General features: G+C 43.8%; 1 protein-coding gene and 1 long non-coding RNA gene across 5 annotated transcripts; one reads left to right on the top strand and one right to left on the bottom strand.

The window, feature by feature from the left end:
• Positions 1-1,161: 1,161 nt before the first annotated feature.
• LOC145659299 (uncharacterized) lies at positions 1,162-4,813 on the bottom strand. The gene is made up of 3 exons (XR_014125364.1): positions 4,300-4,813; positions 3,617-3,821; positions 1,162-1,546 (listed from the first exon to the last, which is right to left on the bottom strand). It is a non-coding gene; the product is annotated as an uncharacterized LOC145659299 (long non-coding RNA).
• ccdc138 (coiled-coil domain containing 138) lies at positions 1,425-19,633 on the top strand. Of its 4 annotated transcripts, XM_027023279.3 has the most exons (15): positions 1,425-1,565; positions 1,793-1,871; positions 1,966-2,080; positions 2,181-2,263; positions 2,358-2,527; positions 3,625-3,783; positions 7,236-7,355; positions 8,471-8,548; positions 8,701-8,814; positions 9,173-9,325; positions 10,736-10,852; positions 11,238-11,394; positions 12,569-12,745; positions 17,477-17,615; positions 18,389-19,633. In XM_027023279.3, exons 1-15 carry the CDS (start codon positions 1,485-1,487, stop codon positions 18,528-18,530), a joined length of 1,884 nt encoding a protein of 627 aa, XP_026879080.2. In that variant the 5' UTR covers positions 1,425-1,484; the 3' UTR covers positions 18,531-19,633. The 4 variants fall into 4 exon arrangements, with proteins under 4 accessions (XP_026879080.2, XP_026879081.2, XP_035378637.1 ...); XM_027023280.3 differs by lacking the exon at positions 9,173-9,325; XM_035522744.2 differs by lacking the exons at positions 17,477-17,615; positions 18,389-19,633 and adding an exon at positions 13,716-14,026.
• Positions 19,634-20,683: the final 1,050 nt, after the last annotated feature.

Here is a 20,683-nt window from a genome sequence, read left to right as displayed (position 1 = left end):
ATGGGCGATCCCCCACAGGCCGGTCGGACTTCAACCCAGCCGACGACTGGTGGACAGGCTGGGGTTCCTGCCGGCTTCCCCGGACCTTTTCACAACTTGTTGTGTAACGTACCTGGCCCTGTCATTATACCAGTCCCTGTCACACTCAATGAGCCCTTTGTCTCCCTTTGTGTCTGTGCCTGTTCCCGTCAGTGTGTCCGTCCCTGTGTCTGTCATCGTCTTGGTCCCTCTCTTGCTGTCCTGCTTGCGCTGGCCCATGTCGGGTCACTCAGACCTCCAGCCTCGCCGTTTGGCATTGGTTTCGGGGCTGTAGCCTGATAGGCTGAGCTAAGTTTTTTTTTTTATTTCTCACTCAGATGTGTGTGATTACATAGTTGTTACTCACACATGCGTGATTACATAGTATTTTATTGTTTCTTAGATTTTTTTTATGGTTTTTTTTTTTTTTTTTACATTCTCCAGTTGTTTATGTTCCTAATGCAAAAACTGAGAGTAGGTATTGCCTTAGACTATGTACATTCCTTTATTCGTGAAACTACAGATGTAAACTACAGATAACCACTGCATATATCAAGATGATTGGGTACACAGAACTTTACTTTGGAAACTTCTGGGGACAAGAAAGTGGACTGGTTGCTGCCTCTGAAATTCATGTCCACTTTAAAAAATCAAGACATCAGGCAAGAAAACCACTAGGACTGAAAGGAAAGGGTTCACAAAAGGTTTTATGACTATGTTGTCAACCCTATTGGCATTGAACAATATAAGAAATATCAGCACTATGGTTTAAAATATATTTATAGTACCTTTATTTTGATTTAAAGTGACTTGTTTCATGAAATTTCGTTTATGTTTATTATCTCAGCATCCTGTTACAAAATATAAGCACAAACGTGTTCTGATTCTGTCATTTGGAAAATAATACTTTTTTTTTTTATTACACTAAAGCAAGTTATGTTAGAGGTTAATGTTAATGTTAAAATATAAATATATATTTTACTTATATATATATATATATATATATATATATATATATATATATATATATATATATATATATATATATATATATATATATATATATATATATATATATATATATATAAAATATTTTCAGAGTACACTTTCAAAAGGTTCTGGGGTCAAACCCGAGCTATTTCAGAAGGTGGTGATGACATGTCTCCAGCGTCCGAGAGCGTATATTACGCGTGTGACAGTACTGGTGACTTTCCTGTATGCGTAATGAAATTATTAACATATGTTAATCAAGCAACAGTGCATCCTGAACATGACATATTGTTTTCTTTTACATTAAATAATTTGGGGGACAGTGGTATAATGCCATCAAATACTCCTCTACAAGTTGGGAGAATCCTATACACATTGCAGTTTTATTGTGAAATCTTGAAATGAAAAACGTCACCGGAAACGTAGCTGGCTGGTTTGTTTACACGTCGGTCGTTGAGTGGCGGCGTGTTTGAAAGATGAGCAGCAAGTCGTCTGATCTCGATATAGACCTCAAAGTCGAAATACTGAAGAAGAAGTACTTAGAGAAAAGAAACGGGGTATTTAACCTACTAGTTTGTGAAAACAGTGATATTATAAAGGCAATTAAGTAGTCAACTAACCTAGCTAGTTCATTTAGCGCTAACTAGCCTTCGCTGTCATGCTAAATGGACTAACTGCTAGTTGGCTATCATGGATAAATATCAGCCTGTGTTCTTAGAAATATCAGCCTGTGTTCTCTGTTAACTAGGGTGGGTAGTGTTATTTGACTGCTTTAATCTCACAGGTTTCTGATACCGTGAAACCATCAGTAAGTGCGACCACGTTAGAAGCTGGACACAGCGGTGCAAAGAGTGCGAAACATGGTAGGTATTTAAACCTGACACTTCACATGACGATGCTGCTTAAGATAACTTGCATTATTAAAAGGTATATTAAAGCTTTCAACTATATTCTAAGACACGATCCCCAGAAAGGAGGAAGACCCAGAAAAGATTTCCAGGTATGGCGAAATTAAGCACTACAGCAAGGCTCTCAAAGAACTTTTACAGGCTGTTTCAAGTCACCCTCAAAGGTTAGTAAAATGCCTGCATGACAAATGCGCAGTCCACTCATAATTCTGATTGAATAATGTGTTACAATTATATAATGTTTTTCTCAAACCAAACCGACAGTGATAGTATTTCAGGCAGTGAAGATGAGCTTAGTGATCAAACCAACTCCTTTGAAGGAACACGAATCCCGTGTTCAGAGACAGGTAGAATTTCTGCCCTCATTTACATGACTAATAACATATTCTTTCTGTTTATTACTGGTCATTCAGCAGTTACATGTGCATCAATCCTCCTTAGATGTGACACTGCCTTCCAATCTTGTGTGTACATCCAACTCATCTGTGACTGAACCTGTGTGGCTTGTCAGAAGAGAGGAGCTGAGGGATCAAACACAGCGCTTGACTGCGAGCCCAGCAGCTGTGGCTCAGGTGTTCCAGGAGATGCTTGAGATTTATGAGAAGCTGCAGGTTGGCAAACATTGCTATTACTTGCATCTGCAGCCTGAACTAATGGATCCATAAATCAGTCATTCATCAAGCATGATAAATGGGTTTTCAAAAAAACTTATTAAACCTCTTAAATCCATGGATATGTTTGAACCACTACAGTAAAGGGAGAAACTGAACAGGTTCAGTGCTAAACCCTCCCCACACACACTTCCCATATGCATGACCAGTGCTTCATAAAAACAGGGGGAAAAAAACTTTTGCAAATATATTCAGGAAACATTAGGCTCCAACTGAACTGGTGGTGTTTTTGTTTTGAAGTGTTTTGTTTGTTTTATCTCTATGTTCCTTATTGCTATTATAGTCTGACCGTGCCAACACATGCAGGTGAGCACTGAATACTCAGTTTGGTCTATGTAACTGACTTGTCTGATCTACATGTTGTCATGGGGTGGGAGAGGAAATAAGCGATTCTACCTACTTCATAAAAGCATGACTAATTTGTACATGTATGGACTTAAAGCCATAGATGGTTATCGGATCACTGGAATTTGAAGTCTAACTTGTTTTTTTGTTTTTTTTTGTTTTTTTAAAGCTTTGAATCTTTTTCATCTTCAGATTCAGTCTGGCATTGATTACATCATGAGCATTATCCTTGATGGATGTTTTTGTGTCTTATTCAATCAGTATGTTCTGATGAACTGAAACGTAACATACAGAAAAGCTGGGTTTTGGTCTTCATTTTGATATATTTTCAGTAGTACCAATATGGAAAGACACAGCTGAATACAGAAATATATGAGCTTTGCTTTGAATGATTCTCTTGGTAGACATGGTTTATTCTTCTCCAGGTTGGGTTCACCAACCCAGCATACCTGCTTGCTCAGTGATCATGAGCATAGTCCCTGAAGTGCTCTCTTTTTTACCAGCATAATCAAGCTGTGGTCCAAGCATTAAACCTCATCTCTGTTTTTCAGAAAATAACTTAGTTGGTCCACCTACACAGGAGCGCCTTTAAATATTTTCACATATTTGCTGTTCTAACCCTGACCTCAGGGTGTGATCCTTTACTTCTGTGTATGTGTATTCTCTGCATGCGCGTGTGCATACCCGTCTAGATGGAGAGGCTCAGCCAGCAGGCCTGGGCAGCAGGGCTGCGTGAACAGGAGCACCAACTCCAGCAGAGAGAGGCGCGTCTCCTCCAGCACCACAGCACCATCTGCAGACTGCGTGGGGTTGAGGGAGAAGTGATTGGCCGTGTCCACACGCTGCAGCAGGTCTAACTCTACGTTTATCCAACAGTCTAAAACGTTGCCTAGGGCGGATGATATGGTCAAAATATATTATGGTGATACTAGAGATTTTCATAATACACGTATCATAATATTCAGTTTTTCTGAACTTTATTACAAAGTTGGAATAGACACAATACACCAGGAAAAGTGTAGTGACATTAAGTACACATTTTTAAAATTAAACTTTTACAAAAAGAAGCGAGGTTGATGAGAAATCAATCAGTTGGTAAATAGAAATAAATGAAAAAATTAGCAAATAATTGGTTAATATTCAATCCACTCATTATTTTTCTGCAGTTTCAATTTGACAGTGTCACCATGGGATTTGTTTACTTTCTGTTTCTAATTGATCAAAATCACTCGTTCTTATGCAGTGCGATACTGATATACCCATGTTACCCATGAAATGTCCAGAAATACTTATTATAACGTAACTAATATCAATAACAATGGCATATCATCAAATCACTTGTAAAACCTTAATTTTAGCTGTCTTACCCAGAGTCAGCGTTGTGGGTCAGCTCACTTAGCAAATGATGGCGAGGTCAAGGGAGCCAAGTTGGTGGTGACTTCCTGTGTGCGTTGAAGTCCTGATGCTGCTAGAATAACTTGAACTACTCGTGCTGCCGCGGCCTTCCTTTCTCACTTCCTCCTCCTTGCGCTTCCCCTTATCCACTCACTCACATTTAACAGCAGCCTTCACTAAAACATTCACCTTATATTTAAAGCAACGGTGAGTTATTGCTCTTACATAAACGACGCACACACAAAAAAGAAACACGCGCAAAGAAATATCCTAATTCCTGCATCAGAGTTTGTTTAAAAAAAAAAAAAAAAAGGTGTCAGCAAGCACAAACAAAATAGCATCATGGGGTGTGGACAGCGTCAATGCAACGCTCCAAACAGCAATATCAAAACAGACTGATAGACAAGAACAAGCAAGTCCAGTCAATACAAATTTGCAGTCACTCGATGTTGGTGCCAACATGGGCTGTGTGGGGCATGGAGTGAATGACTGGGAGTAGGAGGTTGCACAAGGGGCTCGGTGACAGCGGTTGCATGACTTACCCATGACTGTGGGAGTAAGGCACAGGAGGTGGGACTATAGGAGGATGGGAGGGGCCATAGGATTGGGCGGTTGGTCCCCGACAGCAACACTGTGGGGACTAGTGACAAATGGTTTGAAGCGATTGTAGTGAAGGACTTTGTGTTTACTCAGTGGGTAAAGTCAGAACTAACTCGCCAGGTTCATAGGGGCTGTACTTCTTTTGCTGGTGTTCCGGAGATGTGGTGCTGAATGCTGTAGCTGATTGATGGGCTCTCCTAAGCAGTGTGCGCAGGGAGATTTTACTGTTCAACAGCACCAACTGGGGCACATCGCAAATGACAGGCAGCACACTGGCAACAATCTCTCAACAATGAGAGATGTCCAAAAACATGTATGGCCAGGAAAAGGAGCACAGATCTGTCATGTTTTATAGCTGAGCCATAATGTCCTATTGTTGGGTGACCAAGAAATGAAAAACTCAGGGGAAATGGTGCTTGAGGAATTACTGCACAATGAAGACTGCATTAAAATGATTTCCCATAGATCTACATTTATATAAAGTATCCGAGTATAGAGCTTCAAGATTGCAAAGTGATTTTAGAAACTAATTTACTGCTAATGTAGAGATGTAACACTATTTACTTCTCACAGAATGTTGGTAGTGATGTTTTTATGTCATCACACATATTATTCTTTGAGAGTTGACTTTGTAAGTATTCCAGAAATAAATATGGATTCCCTTTATACAGAAACATTCCTAACTTGCTGTCACATGTTTGATTATGTAAGATAAAAATGTTGCTCTTTAAGGAAGTTGATCCTGTAACTGTGTGCCAAAACTGCTAATAAGGATCAGAAAATCCTCAGAGAAGGACAACGGGTAACCTGGGCTTCTAAATAGTGGGAGCCAATCAAAGGACATCCTTATGAGATGCCCAAACCACCTCAGCCAATCAAAGGACATCCTTATGAGATGCTCAAACCACCTCAGTTGGCTCCTCTCAAGCTTGAGGAGCAGCGAGTCTACTCCAGGGCCTTCCCAGATTGCAGCGTCAACACAAATGGCCTCCGCTGCTCGTATTTGTGATCTCTTTCTTTCAGTTACTACCCATAGGTGAAGATGGAGACATAGATTGATCGGTAAACAAAGAGCTTGGTGCTATAACTAAGCACCTGCTTCAGCACCACAGACTGATTTAAGAGACAGTAGTGCTGCTGCTGGTGACCCGACCAATTTATGAATCTCATGCTCACCACTCCATCACTTGTGAACAAAATGCAGAGATAAGGGGGTCTTCCATTCTTTATCAGGACAGTACCGTGACCTTTACACAGTACCGTGACCTTGGACTTGGCGGTGCTGATTTTCATCCCAGCTGCTTCACATTCTGCTCAAGTGTTCCACCTCAGAGGCCACTAAGAGGACATCATCTGCAAATAACAGATATGTCTAGTCCTTCATACTGGACACCATTCCATATTCATGTCCTTGATACCCTGTCCATGAAAATCGCAGCCTTGCCAGAGACCGACTCCTACGGCTGTTACTGCGTTCATACAGAGACTGAGCCACTCGAAGCAACAAAACTTCATAAACTCCATAATGCTGTATCACCCCCTACAGTGTATTGTAAGGTACATGGTCTTAAGCCTTTTCCAAGACCACAGAGCATATGGAGCCTGGTTGGGTAAAGCTATGTAGCAGAGAAGAGCTGGTCCACTGTTCCACAGCCTGGGTGGAAACTCCTGTATCCTAGGTTCAGATACGAGGCAGATTATTTTCTCCAATCCCCCTGCATATACTTCTCCCCGAAGGCAGAGAAGTATAATCCTCGTATAATTAGAGCATAGTCTCTGGTCCTTCTTTTTAAATATAGAGGCCACCACTCCAATTTGCCAGTCCGAGGGCACCTTGCCCATTTCCCTGTGACATTGAAGAGGCGTGTTTAACCACATAAAGCCAACCTTGTCTAGTACCTTCAACGTCTCCTTCTGAATCTTATCCGCTCCTGCTGCCCTGCCATTACGCATCTTTTGAATTACCATAATGACTTCATCCACAGAAATGGAATTTGTATCACTGCTGATTTTGGGCCTGAAAATGTGATCTCACTAAGCTGTTCTTATATTTGTGTCTTATTAAAAAAAAAAAATGTAAAAAGCTTTTGACAAATTTGCTGTAAAAACAATTAAAACTACCCTATATGCTAAAAAATACAATTATTTGAGGTTTAGTGGTGGAATATTGCCTTTGCCAAGGCTACCCTTACTAAATAAATAGATATCTCACATGAATAAAAAAAACAAAACATAAATAACATTTTAAAAATTAACTTCTTGTTAAAACATTATTGTATTTATCTTGGCTGTTTTTCTCTTTCTACAGCAATACCAGCAACAAATAGAGACCCTGAGGACTGCTCTGAAAGAAAAAACCAAAGAAAATAAAAGAATCAAATCCAGCTTTGGTTCCATCAAGGAACTAAATTATACCATGAAAAAACAGGTATGACTTTTTCATGATATAAGTCAAGAAAACTATTTAGTTTATCCCCGTTATCATTGTTACTTCTATCCTGACTGATTTTAACTCCACACACTTCATGTTACAATACGTTTCATGTGTTGTCCTTTAGGGTATCGTATTTTATTAATTTTATTTCAATAGGAGGTAGTCTCAAAGTCATAGCTAAAATTCATAGTCATTTCAGGTTTTATTTATTATACCAGATATGCTGGGAGTCAAATGATTACATGCACTTTGTTAGTATTGGTGGCCTTTTAATTGCTCAAACAGAATCAAATGCTCAACATTGCCTTAATAGAATTATGATTCTAATAATAGTTTGCTGGAAACTTTTCCACATTCCTTCTGGCAGAATTGGTTTAACTCAGTCAGGTTTGTGGGTCTCTTTGTTCAGACATGCATTTTCTGTTCTATGGAATTCAGTGCAGGGCCTTGCAATGGTCAATGCAATATTTTCCAGTAGAGGAATCCTTAAGCTCATTGTCCTGATAGACGAGCCAGTTGTGACCAAGATTCAGCTTTCTGGCTGATGTCATGAGATGTTGTTTTAGCATTTCTAGATCATCTTCCTTCCTCATGGTGTTTTCTGAAGTACACCAGTCCCTTTTCTGGCAAAACATCGCTATAACATCGCCATATCTATGCTTACATTTTTAGGCCCTTAAATACAGCCAAGGGTGAACTCCCACTGAATGTGTAATTATAATGGCTGTGAAAACATTAGTTATTGGATTACATTTTAGACCTTCCAGACTGTTTAAAGAGACTGTGAAATTGGTGTATGTAAACTTGGAAATCTGTACAGAAATCTGATACACTAAATTGAAACTGAAATAAATGTGTCTCTAACTGATTGATTGTTTTAAAACTGAACAAAGTATATGCCCTAATCAACTTACTAAAACAAATGTGTGTAACATGAATTACATAGGGTTGTGAAACATTTGTTTCTTTGGATGTCTTCAGACTAGGTATATGTAAACCTTTGGCCTCAATTCTATATGTATATCATTGATGTTCAGTATTTTTTGTCTGTGAGATTCGAAAGCTTCAGTTTAATAACAAAATGCTGTGGCTGCCATCCTTGTGTGCAGCTGGATGATGTCACTGAACAGAACCGGAGGCTGGAGAATCAGTCTCGAAAGGTTCAGGCTCGTCTGGACAACCTGCAGGTAACGGACGATGTGCCCACAGTGATGCTGTTAGTACATTTGAAGGTCTCTATGTTACCCAAGAGGAGACTGAAAACGTGCAGGGCTGAGACTGGTTTGGCATAGATGGCCGTGTCTAAGTCTGCAGCATGTGTCTTGTGTTTTTCTGACAGAGAAAGTATGAGTACAGTGTTGCACACAAAAGGCGGGAAAATGTTGTTCCCAAGTCATGTGACCCCAACCCTCCTAAACAGGACAGACCTCTGCCTTCCAGCAAAGCTAGCAAGGTAAATTAAGCAGTCTGTTATGTGCAGGGCTAAACCACAGTTTTAAAAGCAAATGGCCAGTAACCTTGTCCAGGTGATTTGTAGCATATTCTTAGGAGTGGGACAATTACGATAGACCTTACATGAGGTTACTATACCAATAGATGGTTTGTAAGGGATTAGCCTGAAGCCCAATCTGTCTTTAAGGAGAGTTATACATGCCTAATCCTAGCAATTACCACAATCATCAGCACTTTTCCTTTAATAAAATAATTTAATCAGGACTGTTTTCTTGTCAGTGGCCAAGCAGCAGCCACACACTAAGACAAGATTTAACGACACCAAAAGCAAATGCTGTTTTTTTTCCCCTCGTTGCTAGTCCCCCTCACGCTGCTCCATGCTGAAACTGCTGGCAGCTATGCTCGACTGGGTTGTGGACGGCCAGCTCGCTCGGTCTGAAGAAGGGGAGAAGGAGGGAATGTTGGAGCAGTACATAGACCCGCATCCTTCCCTGCACGAACGCTGCTCCAGGGTCTGTCGGAGTTCACTGAGTTTGCCTGTATAGCCACACACACACACACACATTAGCACGCCCCAAATAAAATAAGGCTTTGTTTTGTTGTTTTGAGAGTTAGCACAACAGTGGTGTGATTGCGTCTACATGCCTTGCTAACTCAGCCGGTCAGGATCCAGTTGGCAAAATATGAAAAGGTCTGATTTTGCAAGCCATCACCTTTTTCTTTTCATACCATCATGGTCATTGTCTGTGGTGGTCGCTGGCTGTGGCCCGAGTCCCGTCCCCGTGGTCGCTGGTGGTCGCTGGCTGTGGCCCGAGTCCCGTCCCCGTGGTCGCTGGTGGTCGCTGGCTGTGGCCCGAGTCCCGTCCCCGTGGTCGCTGGTGGTCGCTGGCTGTGGCCCGAGTCCCGTCCCCGTGGTCGCTGGTGGTCGCTGGCTGTGGCCCGAGTCCCGTCCCCGTGGTCGCTGGTGGTCGCTGGCTGTGGCCCGAGTCCCGTCCCCGTGGTCGCTGGTGGTCGCTGGCTGTGGCCCGAGTCCCGTCCCCGTGGTCGCTGGTGGTCGCTGGCTGTGGCCCGAGTCCCGTCCCCGTGGTCGCTGGTGGTCGCTGGCTGTGGCCCGAGTCCCGTCCCCGTGGTCGCTGGTGGTCGCTGGCTGTGGCCCGAGTCCCGTCCCCGTGGTCGCTGGTGGTCGCTGGCTGTGGCCCGAGTCCCGTCCCCGTGGTCGCTGGTGGTCGCTGGCTGTGGCCCGAGTCCCGTCCCCGTGGTCGCTGGTGGTCGCTGGCTGTGGCCCGAGTCCCGTCCCCGTGGTCGCTGGTGGTCGCTGGCTGTGGCCCGAGTCCCGTCCCCGTGGTCGCTGGTGGTCGCTGGCTGTGGCCCGAGTCCCGTCCCCGTGGTCGCTGGTGGTCGCTGGCTGTGGCCCGAGTCCCGTCCCCGTGGTCGCTGGTGGTCGCTGGCTGTGGCCCGAGTCCCGTCCCCGTGGTCGCTGGTGGTCGCTGGCTGTGGCCCGAGTCCCGTCCCCGTGGTCGCTGGTGGTCGCTGGCTGTGGCCCGAGTCCCGTCCCCGTGGTCGCTGGTGGTCGCTGGCTGTGGCCCGAGTCCCGTCCCCGTGGTCGCTGGTGGTCGCTGGCTGTGGCCCGAGTCCCGTCCCCGTGGTCGCTGGTGGTCGCTGGCTGTGGCCCGAGTCCCGTCCCCGTGGTCGCTGGTGGTCGCTGGCTGTGGCCCGAGTCCCGTCCCCGTGGTCGCTGGTGGTCGCTGGCTGTGGCCCGAGTCCCGTCCCCGTGGTCGCTGGTGGTCGCTGGCTGTGGCCCGAGTCCCGTCCCCGTGGTCGCTGGTGGTCGCTGGCTGTGGCCCGAGTCCCGTCCCCGTGGTCGCTGGCTGTCTTCTGAGTCCTGTCTCCATGGTTTCTGGTTGTGTGCTGTGCCCTGGCAGGTCCTCCCAGTGCTGGTGCAGCAGCTCCAACAGACTGCCAGGACTGAGGCTTCTCTGCAGTTACCACTACTGCGCTTCACCTACTACTGTCTCTCACAGCTAGAGCACAGCACGCAGGTATTTACCACTGCTGAATGCAGAACAACTGTAAAATGCATCCAACTAAAAACAGACCAAACATTATAGGAATATTCCTTAATATGAATGAAGCATATGGATATTCATTTCCTTAATAATGCATCAAAAGCTGTAATCACAAAGCTTATTTGGCATTATCTCTGATGTACATAGCACATTTACCATTGCTAAATACAGCACTGGGATATTTACCATCGCACAATATAGCATATGGGTATTTACCACTGCTGAACACATCCCATAGGTGTTTACCATTGCTTAACACACACTCTGGGTATTTACAGCTACTGAACACCGCTCACTGGTATTTGCTCTCATTGATTTAGCAAGCGCGTCCTCTGATGTTTATTATCTTGCTGTGCAGCACCCGCCATTGACCTCCACATTGCGGAGACTGGGGGAGGAGGTGTCCTGTGGTCAGGGTGGAGGGGACAGGAGCAGGTCCCACCCACTCTTCAAGAGCTCCTGCCTTCACACGCGTTTCCTGTCTAGCCTGATCGTCCTGAGAACCGTCAGCCTGGGTAAGGCTCTCCAGCTTCAGAGGAAGGGCTTCGTTGAACGGATGTAAACAGGATGATTAGTGGCTCTGCCACATGTCAGGTGGTTAGAGCTCATTACCCTTCCAGAGCTTTAGCGTGATTCCACACTGCCCACAGCAGATGGCAATGTTGTGGCTGTAGAAAGGAAAGAGCACGGTGCCACTGAAGCACATATGGGGCATGACCGCATCCACTGGGTTCCACGGTGTTGGAGGGTACCAGGCCCTGGAGGTGCCCTTGCCAGCTCCAGCTGGATTCAGCTGGAAGTGCATTGTTTGATCTGGAAGGAGGAGTGCAGGCTTGCCACGCCTGTCCCTCTCCCTCTCCCACCCCGGGATCCAAACATGAAAGTGCACTGAGGATGATGAAGGGAAGCATGTTGTTTAGGCAAAAGATGATCACTGCAGACAGTTTTGAAAACACTTCTATTAAGGAATCACAGTTGATCAGGAATTATGTCTATTTCTGAAGAAGTGTTTTATCCTGCAAGAAGAGTTGGAAGGTTTTTTGGGGTTTTTTTGTCTGCCAAAACCCAACACAGGTTTATGTGTCTCTGCCTTATGTGGGACGGCACTATGATGCTCTCTCAGTGTAGGGATGTTTAGGGCTCCATCTGGGAAGCATCAGTCTTAAGGGTTCTATAAAGTTCTTTTTTTCAAGCACCTAACACCCAGTTCTATTGGCTGCAGTTTTTATAGTGGCTATTACTCTTTGGCCTGTTTTATTGCAGCTGGCCTGTTTTATTTATGTGTGTCCAGCACAGAACAGCAGTGCTAAAATCCCAAGTTTACTGAGAACTGCTCAAACTGCCCAAGCTGTCCTGTGCTAGGAAACTGGCCTTTTTTTTTTTTTTTTTTTTACCTGCCACGAAAAGTTTGCAGTTCGTGTGGTGAACTCTGTCTCGGGTATGCGTTTGTACCAAACAAGTATGTTTGGAAAACTTAGTAACAAACTGTCTGAGTCAGAGTGGCAGTCCTGGACACACAAGAATGCATTTGCAAATGTATTAATTCACTGTTAATAAGAAAAGCGCTTTTGATTGACTGTATGTTTGTTTGAAAAAGGAATAAGTTGATGACTATAATGCATCAAAAGATGTTGATGAACAGCACCAGCTACACGTGAAATAAACCCCGAGTCCTTTTCTGACCGACAGTGGGGATCGTGACTCAAGCTACTGATGTTCTGCATGATGATGTGGGAATGGAGGACGGAAAAGCTTTCTTCTTGAAGTACCAGGCGCTGGCAGTCATTTTGGCTGTTTTGAGGGCAGGAAATCCAAGTCTGCAAGTTCGGGCCATGGACATCCTGCTGCAGATGGGTGCTGAGTCACGTGAGTCTAGAGAGACAGAGTGCAAACATAACGGAGATGGAGCCGACAGATTCATGCATAAGAAGCAAAACAGTTCTGTATAGATGCATAGACATAGAGGGTTTTTTTTGTTTTTTTTTAAAGTGATATATATATATACACACACACATACACAGCCATTAGATTAAAACCTAATATTGTGCAGGTCTCTCTTGCGCCACCAAAACATCTCTGACCCATTGAAGCATGAATTTCACAAGATCTCTGAAGTCCTGTGGTATCTGGCTCTTTTAAAGTTCTTTAAGCGAGGTTGGACCTGCATGAATTGGATTTCTAGTTTTCCCAGCATATCCCATAGAGGCTCGAGCAGATCATCTGGGGAATTTGGAGACCAAGCCAACAATTTGTCGTGTTCCTCGAACTGTTTCTGAACAAATTTGCAATGTGGCCATTAGGAAATACTGTTCCCATGAAGGGGTGTACTTGGTCTGCAACAGCGTTTAGGTAGGTGGTACCTAAATCACTACCACTAAACCACTAATGTGTTAAAGTAACATCCTCACGAATGGCTGGTTTCCCAGCCGAACATTGCCCCGAGCATCACGCTGCCTCCACTGGCTTGCCTTCTTTCCATGGTGCATCCTGGGTGCCACCTCTTCCCTAAGTAAATGATGAATATGCACCTGGCTGTCCACCTTCTTCTATTGCTCCATGGTCCAGTTCTGATGCTCACCATAGATGGTGCTTTTGGTGGTGGACAAGGGACAGCATTAGCACTCTGACTGATCTGTGGCTACGTAGCCCCATACTAAGAAAACTGTGTTCTAACATCTTTCTATCATAGCCAGTTGTTACCTTTTTCATCGGTTTGTACTAGAGTACCCTTTCCGTGGGATCAAGTCAGACAGTCTTGCATTTGCTCCTCTTATGCATCAGTGAGCCTTGGGTGCCCTTGATCCTGTCGCTGGTTCACATGTCTTTCTTTTGGTAGCTACTGACCACTGCATACCTGGGGATCATTCCACGAGACCTGCCGTTTTGGAGATGCTCTGACCCAGTCATCTACCCATCACAATTTGGTCAGAGTGACTCAGATCCTTATTCTTGTCCATTTTTACTTCTTCTAATACATCAACTGTAAGAACTGCAGGTTCATCTCTTGACAGGTGACACTGTAACAATATAATCAATATATATAAAATAAAAATAACCCCAACTTGCCCTCCGGGTGGTCTCTTTTCCTTCAAGCTTGGGTCCTCTACCAGAGGCCTTCGTAGTATCTTACCTGTTCCCAGGACTGCACTCTTCTGGACCCAGATCTCAGATGTTGTTCCAGGTATCCATTGGAGCCATTCTCCCAGTTTGGGTGTTACAGCCCATAGTGCTCTGATTACCATGAGAAGCACAGTTGCCTTAAACTTTGCAGTCAGCTCAAATATTCATAAATGTGCAGTGTATAGTTTGAAAATATCTGCATTGGTACTGTTTTGTTTGTTTTATTCTACTGTGCCATAATGCAAAGTTTCTTCCTATATGAGACTTCAACAAAAAAAGCAATGTTGGCTGCAGCGCATTGGGAGGTTGATCTTAAGACATTATTCACTTTGATTCCTTTTTGTTTGAAGAATCTAATCAAGGCTTTCTGGTGTATAGACTGTAAGGCTGCGTATCTGATGAGCATGAGGGCGTGTGGAAGGAGTGATGACCGTAATTAAGGCCATGTGTTTTAAGTCTGGAGAGGCAGTGAAGGCCATTAGCACAGCCCTCCGCCTGGCTCCTTTCCACGCCATTAACCAGCAGCAACACTGCTAACGTATCTAAGGAGCCACGATCTGGAGACTAATAACCTTCTCCAAAATGCATCAGGTGGCCCTAATGTGGAGATCTGATTTAGATGTGAATGGGTTGTGGTTACTGTTATTGGCAGTTGGACACTTGTAACTGAGACTGTGGCTAATTTAGGGGCTTTCAAAATTCAGATCCTGAAAGCTACTAAAATTCCGAAGATTACTGAAACTGCACTGTTCTAGCCAGGCATATAGACTGCAACATAAAATCTCTGTTTTTCCTAACAGATCAAAGGTTAAGTTCTTACAGACACTGAGGGGAGATGCTTTCAGCACCGTTTCCTGAGCTTCCTTCCACTGCACCTTTAATGGCGCCCTCATCTGTCTCACCCATTTAAAGCTGATGAAGGCCTCGTTAACTCCTAGATGACATGATTTAGGAACGTGGGAGGCAGAGTAAACTCAAACTGTGTGGTACTGGGGTGAAAGAGAACCTCTGCTCTACACGCACTTTTAAATTAGCAGATTAAATAATTCCATACTACAACCAATACATTACAGTATCATATTTTGTACCAGCATTCAAAAGCTCACTGATGGTACTGTCTAGTACTGATACTGAAGTTTAAGTACCAGTATCATTACTGTACCCAAATGTTCTCTTGCCAGCCTTAATTCTTCTGATGTATGAATGTGAGATGATAGTGCAGCATATATTTACATTTACAGCATTTGGCGGACTCTCTTTTTAAGAGCGACTTACAAAAGTGCCAGTACAGTAGGTTAGAGTCCAAGATACCATTGAAATTCATTTGTCAAACCCTGTGTAGCACAGATTACAAACAGGAGACAAAGAATGGATCAGTCCAGTTAATTGAGTAATAGGCCAATTTTATAACTAATTCTAATTAATATGTCTGACAAATTTAGATTTGTCTTTTTGTACCAAATGCATCTTAGGGAAGTACGAACAAGCATAATTATGTATTCTGTTTATAAGATCTGACCTACGCAGTCTTTTAAAGTATTAGATTAGGCCTAGATTATTAGACCAGCCCTATTTATGTTGCCTAAAATATTTGTTTGCATTGCAGTATGGAATTTGTACTGTAAAAGTTCCTCCTGCAAATCTCCCATCAGTGCCCTCTTTTGGCTTCACCTATGTAGTGCAAGTGTGCCAAGAAATGAATGCAGTCTTCAGAGCTGTTTTAGTGTCATAAAAACCAGAACATAAATGAACTTTCTACAAACCCCACCGCATGCATTACTAAGAGCTTTAGCTCTCTTCGGTCTGGTTTTACGGACTGGGACAGAATTGTCTGCCAGCTAGAGAAGAAGGCAAGACTGGGTGTCTGTCTCAGCCTTTACTTTGCTCTTAGCCTGTGAACAGTCCTCCTTATAGCAGGTCTGCACCTGGATTGAGAGGAACAGAACTGAAGTCCTTTAACTCTTTTCACTTCTGGCTTATGTAAGCAGTAGTTCAGAGGTTCATGTGTGCATCCCATACAAATACTTCACTCATGCACCTTTGCTGTAATCACTGCTAATAATGAAATTCCCCTGAGTCATTTTAATTTCCCCCATTATAAGGGGGACCAGGAATGTCCATCGTTCTTCTGTTTTATTTTAGTGACACTGAACAGAACTCCAAACCTCAGTTCTCAGGGTGCTGCTTTATGGGCAGGGCCTGGACTGTGCTGAGGTGTGCTGTGCAATTACTCCATTTTATAGAGGAATAATCAGGGCAGTATGTGAAGGTGCTGGAGAGTATAGGTTGCACCTGAAGGTCTTTGCAGGTCCCTGCGCTTGTCCGGGGGAAGCCCTGTTATGCGAACATCGTTTGGTCTGCAGCAGGATCAGTCCTAATACACTCCATGTGTGTCCTAGTGAAAGAGAGGTACCCTAAATCAGCTTAAAGAATAACACTAAAGGTTAGACAGTCAGAGTCCAGAGAAGGAAATCTTTTGAAGTTTCCTCCATTTTGTCTAATGTAAGACAGCTTACCTGTGAAGAGGAGGGAGAGCAGATGTGTGTGTGTGTGTGTGTGTGTGTGTGTGTGTGTGCGTGTGTGTGTGCGTGTGTGTGTGTGTGTGTGTGTGTGTGTGTGTGTGTGTGTGTGTGCGTGTGTGTGTGTGCGTGCGCGTGTGTGTGTGTGTGTGTGTGCGTGCACATGCGTACATGCGTGCGTGTTAAGGAGTGAGAGAGTGTGGGGTACAGATGTGCTAAGATGAAGGAGCCAGACTGACCCTTCACCCAGGGATCTGGCCATGGAATTCTGTAATGCTCACTCAGGGATTAGTGTAGGTTAAAGGTGGTCAGAGTGCCAGAGGTTCTGTAGTCTCAGTTTAAAGCTTATTTAGTGAACACAATATAAGCAGACAGGTGTGTTGGTTACTCCTTCAGTGCATAATGGGCATTTGAGTTCATCCTACAGAATGAGGCTTTTACACTGCATCTCAAGTCTTTATGCAAAAACATGTCCACACTTGTCTGTGTCATTGCTTGAACATATCTGATCTTTGGCAATGGCCTTTGGCTTGTCCACTACTCTGAGTTTAAAGTCTTTTTACCTAAAGTGGAGCCAGGGCTTGTAGAACCCAACAGGGTTGAATACCTCAGCCAGGCATTTATTTGATGAATTCTGCTCTTGGTTTTGACAAGCGCGTCTTCCTCAACATGTCCGCTGGGTTCCTACTGTGCCTTGCCTGTGGCTGTTCTTTTCCCTCTGCAGAGTGCCAATGGACCATCACAGCACTGGCACAGTCATTTAGAAAACTAATCAAGTGCTGACCTTTTTAGGTTAAATAGTTTATACTAAGTTAGTACTGTATAAGTGTTGGTTCTCTGTATGAGTATGTGAATGTTGGTAACAAATGTGAGTGAGTACTGGTACTGAATGTCAGTGTGTGGTAGTGAATGTCAGTGTGAAGCTCTGAGGCATGCTTTGCTGCTCTCCGACCTGTAGGATACCTTCCAAGCTTCCTTCAGGCATGCAGCACAGAGCAGTTCTTCCGCTGGGCCTCCACATTCCTGCGCAGCACCCGCCTGGACCTCACCCTCGCCGAGAAACTCAGCATCCTGCTTCAGAAGCTCTCGGGCATCAGGTCTGCTCCACACCCCACGTACAGCACGGTCCAGTACCAAGAACCCAGTGATCGGTCACTGCGGTAATGTCAGGAACACAAACTACTTCTCTACTTTGTGTGCCACTGCTGCAAACAGCTGGAAAATATATTTTTATAAAAGTACTCCTTCAGACAAAAGGCTGGTGCTAACAATGAGCACATAGGGGGTCATACCAGGTATATTAGACATGACAGCAATTCTCGCTGCGTCTTAGCTGCATAAATGTGTTACCATTTGAATGAAACGCATGGTGTTCAAACTGTTTCTATTTTAAATAGTGTGAGCTTGAATAATGAACATCAACTTAATAGAATTTTAAAAGATTTCTTTGAATGTTGAAACACTCATCCTGTTGTTGCTCACAGGCCTCGTAGCCACCATACCACTTCCTCATTCTCCTCAAATGTCATCCTGGTTTTCGCAGCCAAACTTATCAGCTGACAGGAAATCCTCATTAGTTTAGCTTTGCCTTCTAAACATCATCATTAACCCTCATTAAGGGAGATCACAGTAGAGTGCAGAGATTTGGAAACGTCTGGAGAAAAGGACGTGGAAAAACACTCGTGTTGACTTCCATCTGGGGGCCTGCTCTGTAACTGAGAGGGGGCAGGTTAGCGGGACTGGGGAGGACTGTTGCTGAAAGTCATGCACCATTGGGTACGAAGGGCTGGCAGGGGAGGCGTTCATTCCTCTGAGGTGACCTGCGACACCATGACTGAGGGCATGTGTTTGCTGTCTCTTCTGTTTGCAGAAAGAACAAGCGTCTGTTTGAAGCGTTCTCACTGCATCTGCTCCTGCAGGAGATGCACAGGACCACCAACCCTGCACATGCCTTCTTGACCATCAACCTCAGCTCCATTCTCCTCAACCTGGGCATGCCCACACGTCCCTGACACAGGCCTGACACTCCTCAACCTGGGCATGCCCACACGCCCCTTACACGGGCCTGACACTCTTCAGCCTGGGCATGCCCACACGCCCCTTACACGGGCCTGACACTCTTCAGCCTGGGCATGCCCACACATCCCTGACACGGGCCTGACACTCTTCAACCTGGGCATGCCCACAGCCACCAAACCCACTCAGCCCCACTTGTGAATATAAATGGGCTCAGTTTTTTTTTTTTTAGATGCACTAATTAGTGCATTTTACATAATCATGGCTTCTGATTTGACGAATTGTCACTGGCACTGTTTTTACAAACACTTGATTTGATGAGAAGACAACAGATAAAAGTGTGTTTGGGTAAGTTTCCTGAGTAAGAGCGTTTGTAACCTCTAACTTTTCAGGGATACACTTGGTGTTGAGGTTCCCTTAACTAACATTATTTACAGTACTAATTAACATTACCAAGCCATTAACTTTAGTATTAACAAGCCTTATGTAATGTAACTCAGATCATTGGAAACTCAAAGGACACCATGTCACCTTGTATAATAACAGCTCTGCCTTTTTATCTCTGTCAACATTGTGTTTGCCTGGAGCCATCAATGAACACTATTAAAAAAGGTCATTATTGCTTTGCTAACACTGTTTATAATTTTAATCCTAATGTTTATAGTTTGTTAATGTTGCATAAGGCTATAAGTGATGTTGGTTAATGGAACCTGAATGTAAAGTGTCATTCACACTGGTAAAGTAAAGCCATTAATAGTGACCTCCTGCTTCTTATTAGTTGTAAATACCACTGTTAAACTTTATAGTACTTTACAGCTGATCTCCGGTTTATCCCTGTGCTTGGATCAGCCCTGACCTCTGCAGCAAGTGAGGGCTTCACGTACAACCAGTTACAGCTTACATCTTAGCTAACACTGATCACCAATCTGGTATTTAGGTTATTCTTGTGCTGATTACAAATTCAAGCTTGAGGTAACTTATTCAGTATTTATATGTATGTGGGTTTGAAAAAGTCTCCCTTGTCCGTTTTTATTTTGTTGTTGTTGTTGTTTTTTAATGACTAATTATTTGTTACTAAATAAAATGTATGCAACACCTATTTTTTGCTTTTTCAAACTTTAAACATTTACATCACAAATTCACATTTCAAATAAATGTTTAGCCTTGGACTGCATGCAGGTGCCATTTCTTTGTTTGTTAAAATTTGTTAAAATATTTGGCTCTGGGCGTTTTTTCCTCCCCAGTTCCATGTAATATACCCAGGTTGAGTTTAGTCTCTACAAACCTGTTCTCACATCCAGTTGGGACTAAAGTCAGTGGACAGTGCTTTGCAGAAATCGCTACCTCTGTCTAAGCAGTCTAGGTTTTTTTTAGATATGCATCCTTTTTGTGTACCTTCACTTCTAAACTATTTTACAGTAACAGTCCAGCATTTTAGAATAGTTAAATATGGATGTGAAAGGGGGGAGCTTGTGATTGCCACACCAGCATTAAGGCAATGAGTCAAAACTTGGAATGAATGAGACTCACTCTGAGAGAGTGAGGTTTGTCAGCTCAACAGCCTTGAGCGATGCTTGTTCCACAAAAATGAATCGGACCATTCAAGTTCTAATCTGCCTTTTTAGTCCTCCACGGTAAGGCGTTAAACACGTCTTGTTTGACCATGCGCTCACCTTTGGTAAACCCTGCCTAAAGCTGTCCGGGACTGATGGGCATGTTTCAACCCCTCCGCCCTCTTAGCCTAATGTTTCCCTTGAGGCGTGATGGTACTTAAGCTGCAGTGTACTGATTTTTGCTGGCTTTCACATAAACTCCACACGCGCACATAATGAAGCCCTATAGGGCAAAACTGCAGGAGAAGCTCCAGAATGTTCTGAGCTCTCACTTCCAAGGAGCTACACATACAGCATAGAGCTACACATGAATGGTTTTCAGTCCAAAGTTTATGTGTACACGCATGCACACACACATACACATGGAACGTTGTGGCTTTCCATTTCTGCTGCCTTACGTCTTCTGTATGAGTGGCTTATATCCAAGCAGTACTGTTTAAGCCTGTTTAGAGACTCTAAGCACCTCTGAATTTTCCACTAAACTGTCAGTGCTTGATTTATTTTCATTACTTGAGTTTGTGAAGAATATACAGATA

The sequence above is a fragment of the Electrophorus electricus genome, chromosome 9, assembly GCF_041902795.1.
Source record: "Electrophorus electricus isolate QZ-2024a chromosome 9, ASM4190279v1, whole genome shotgun sequence".
NCBI lineage: Eukaryota > Metazoa > Chordata > Actinopteri > Gymnotiformes > Gymnotidae > Electrophorus > Electrophorus electricus.
The sequence above is the reverse complement of the archived record's forward strand: the minus strand, read 5'-3'. Positions and strand labels throughout refer to the sequence as shown.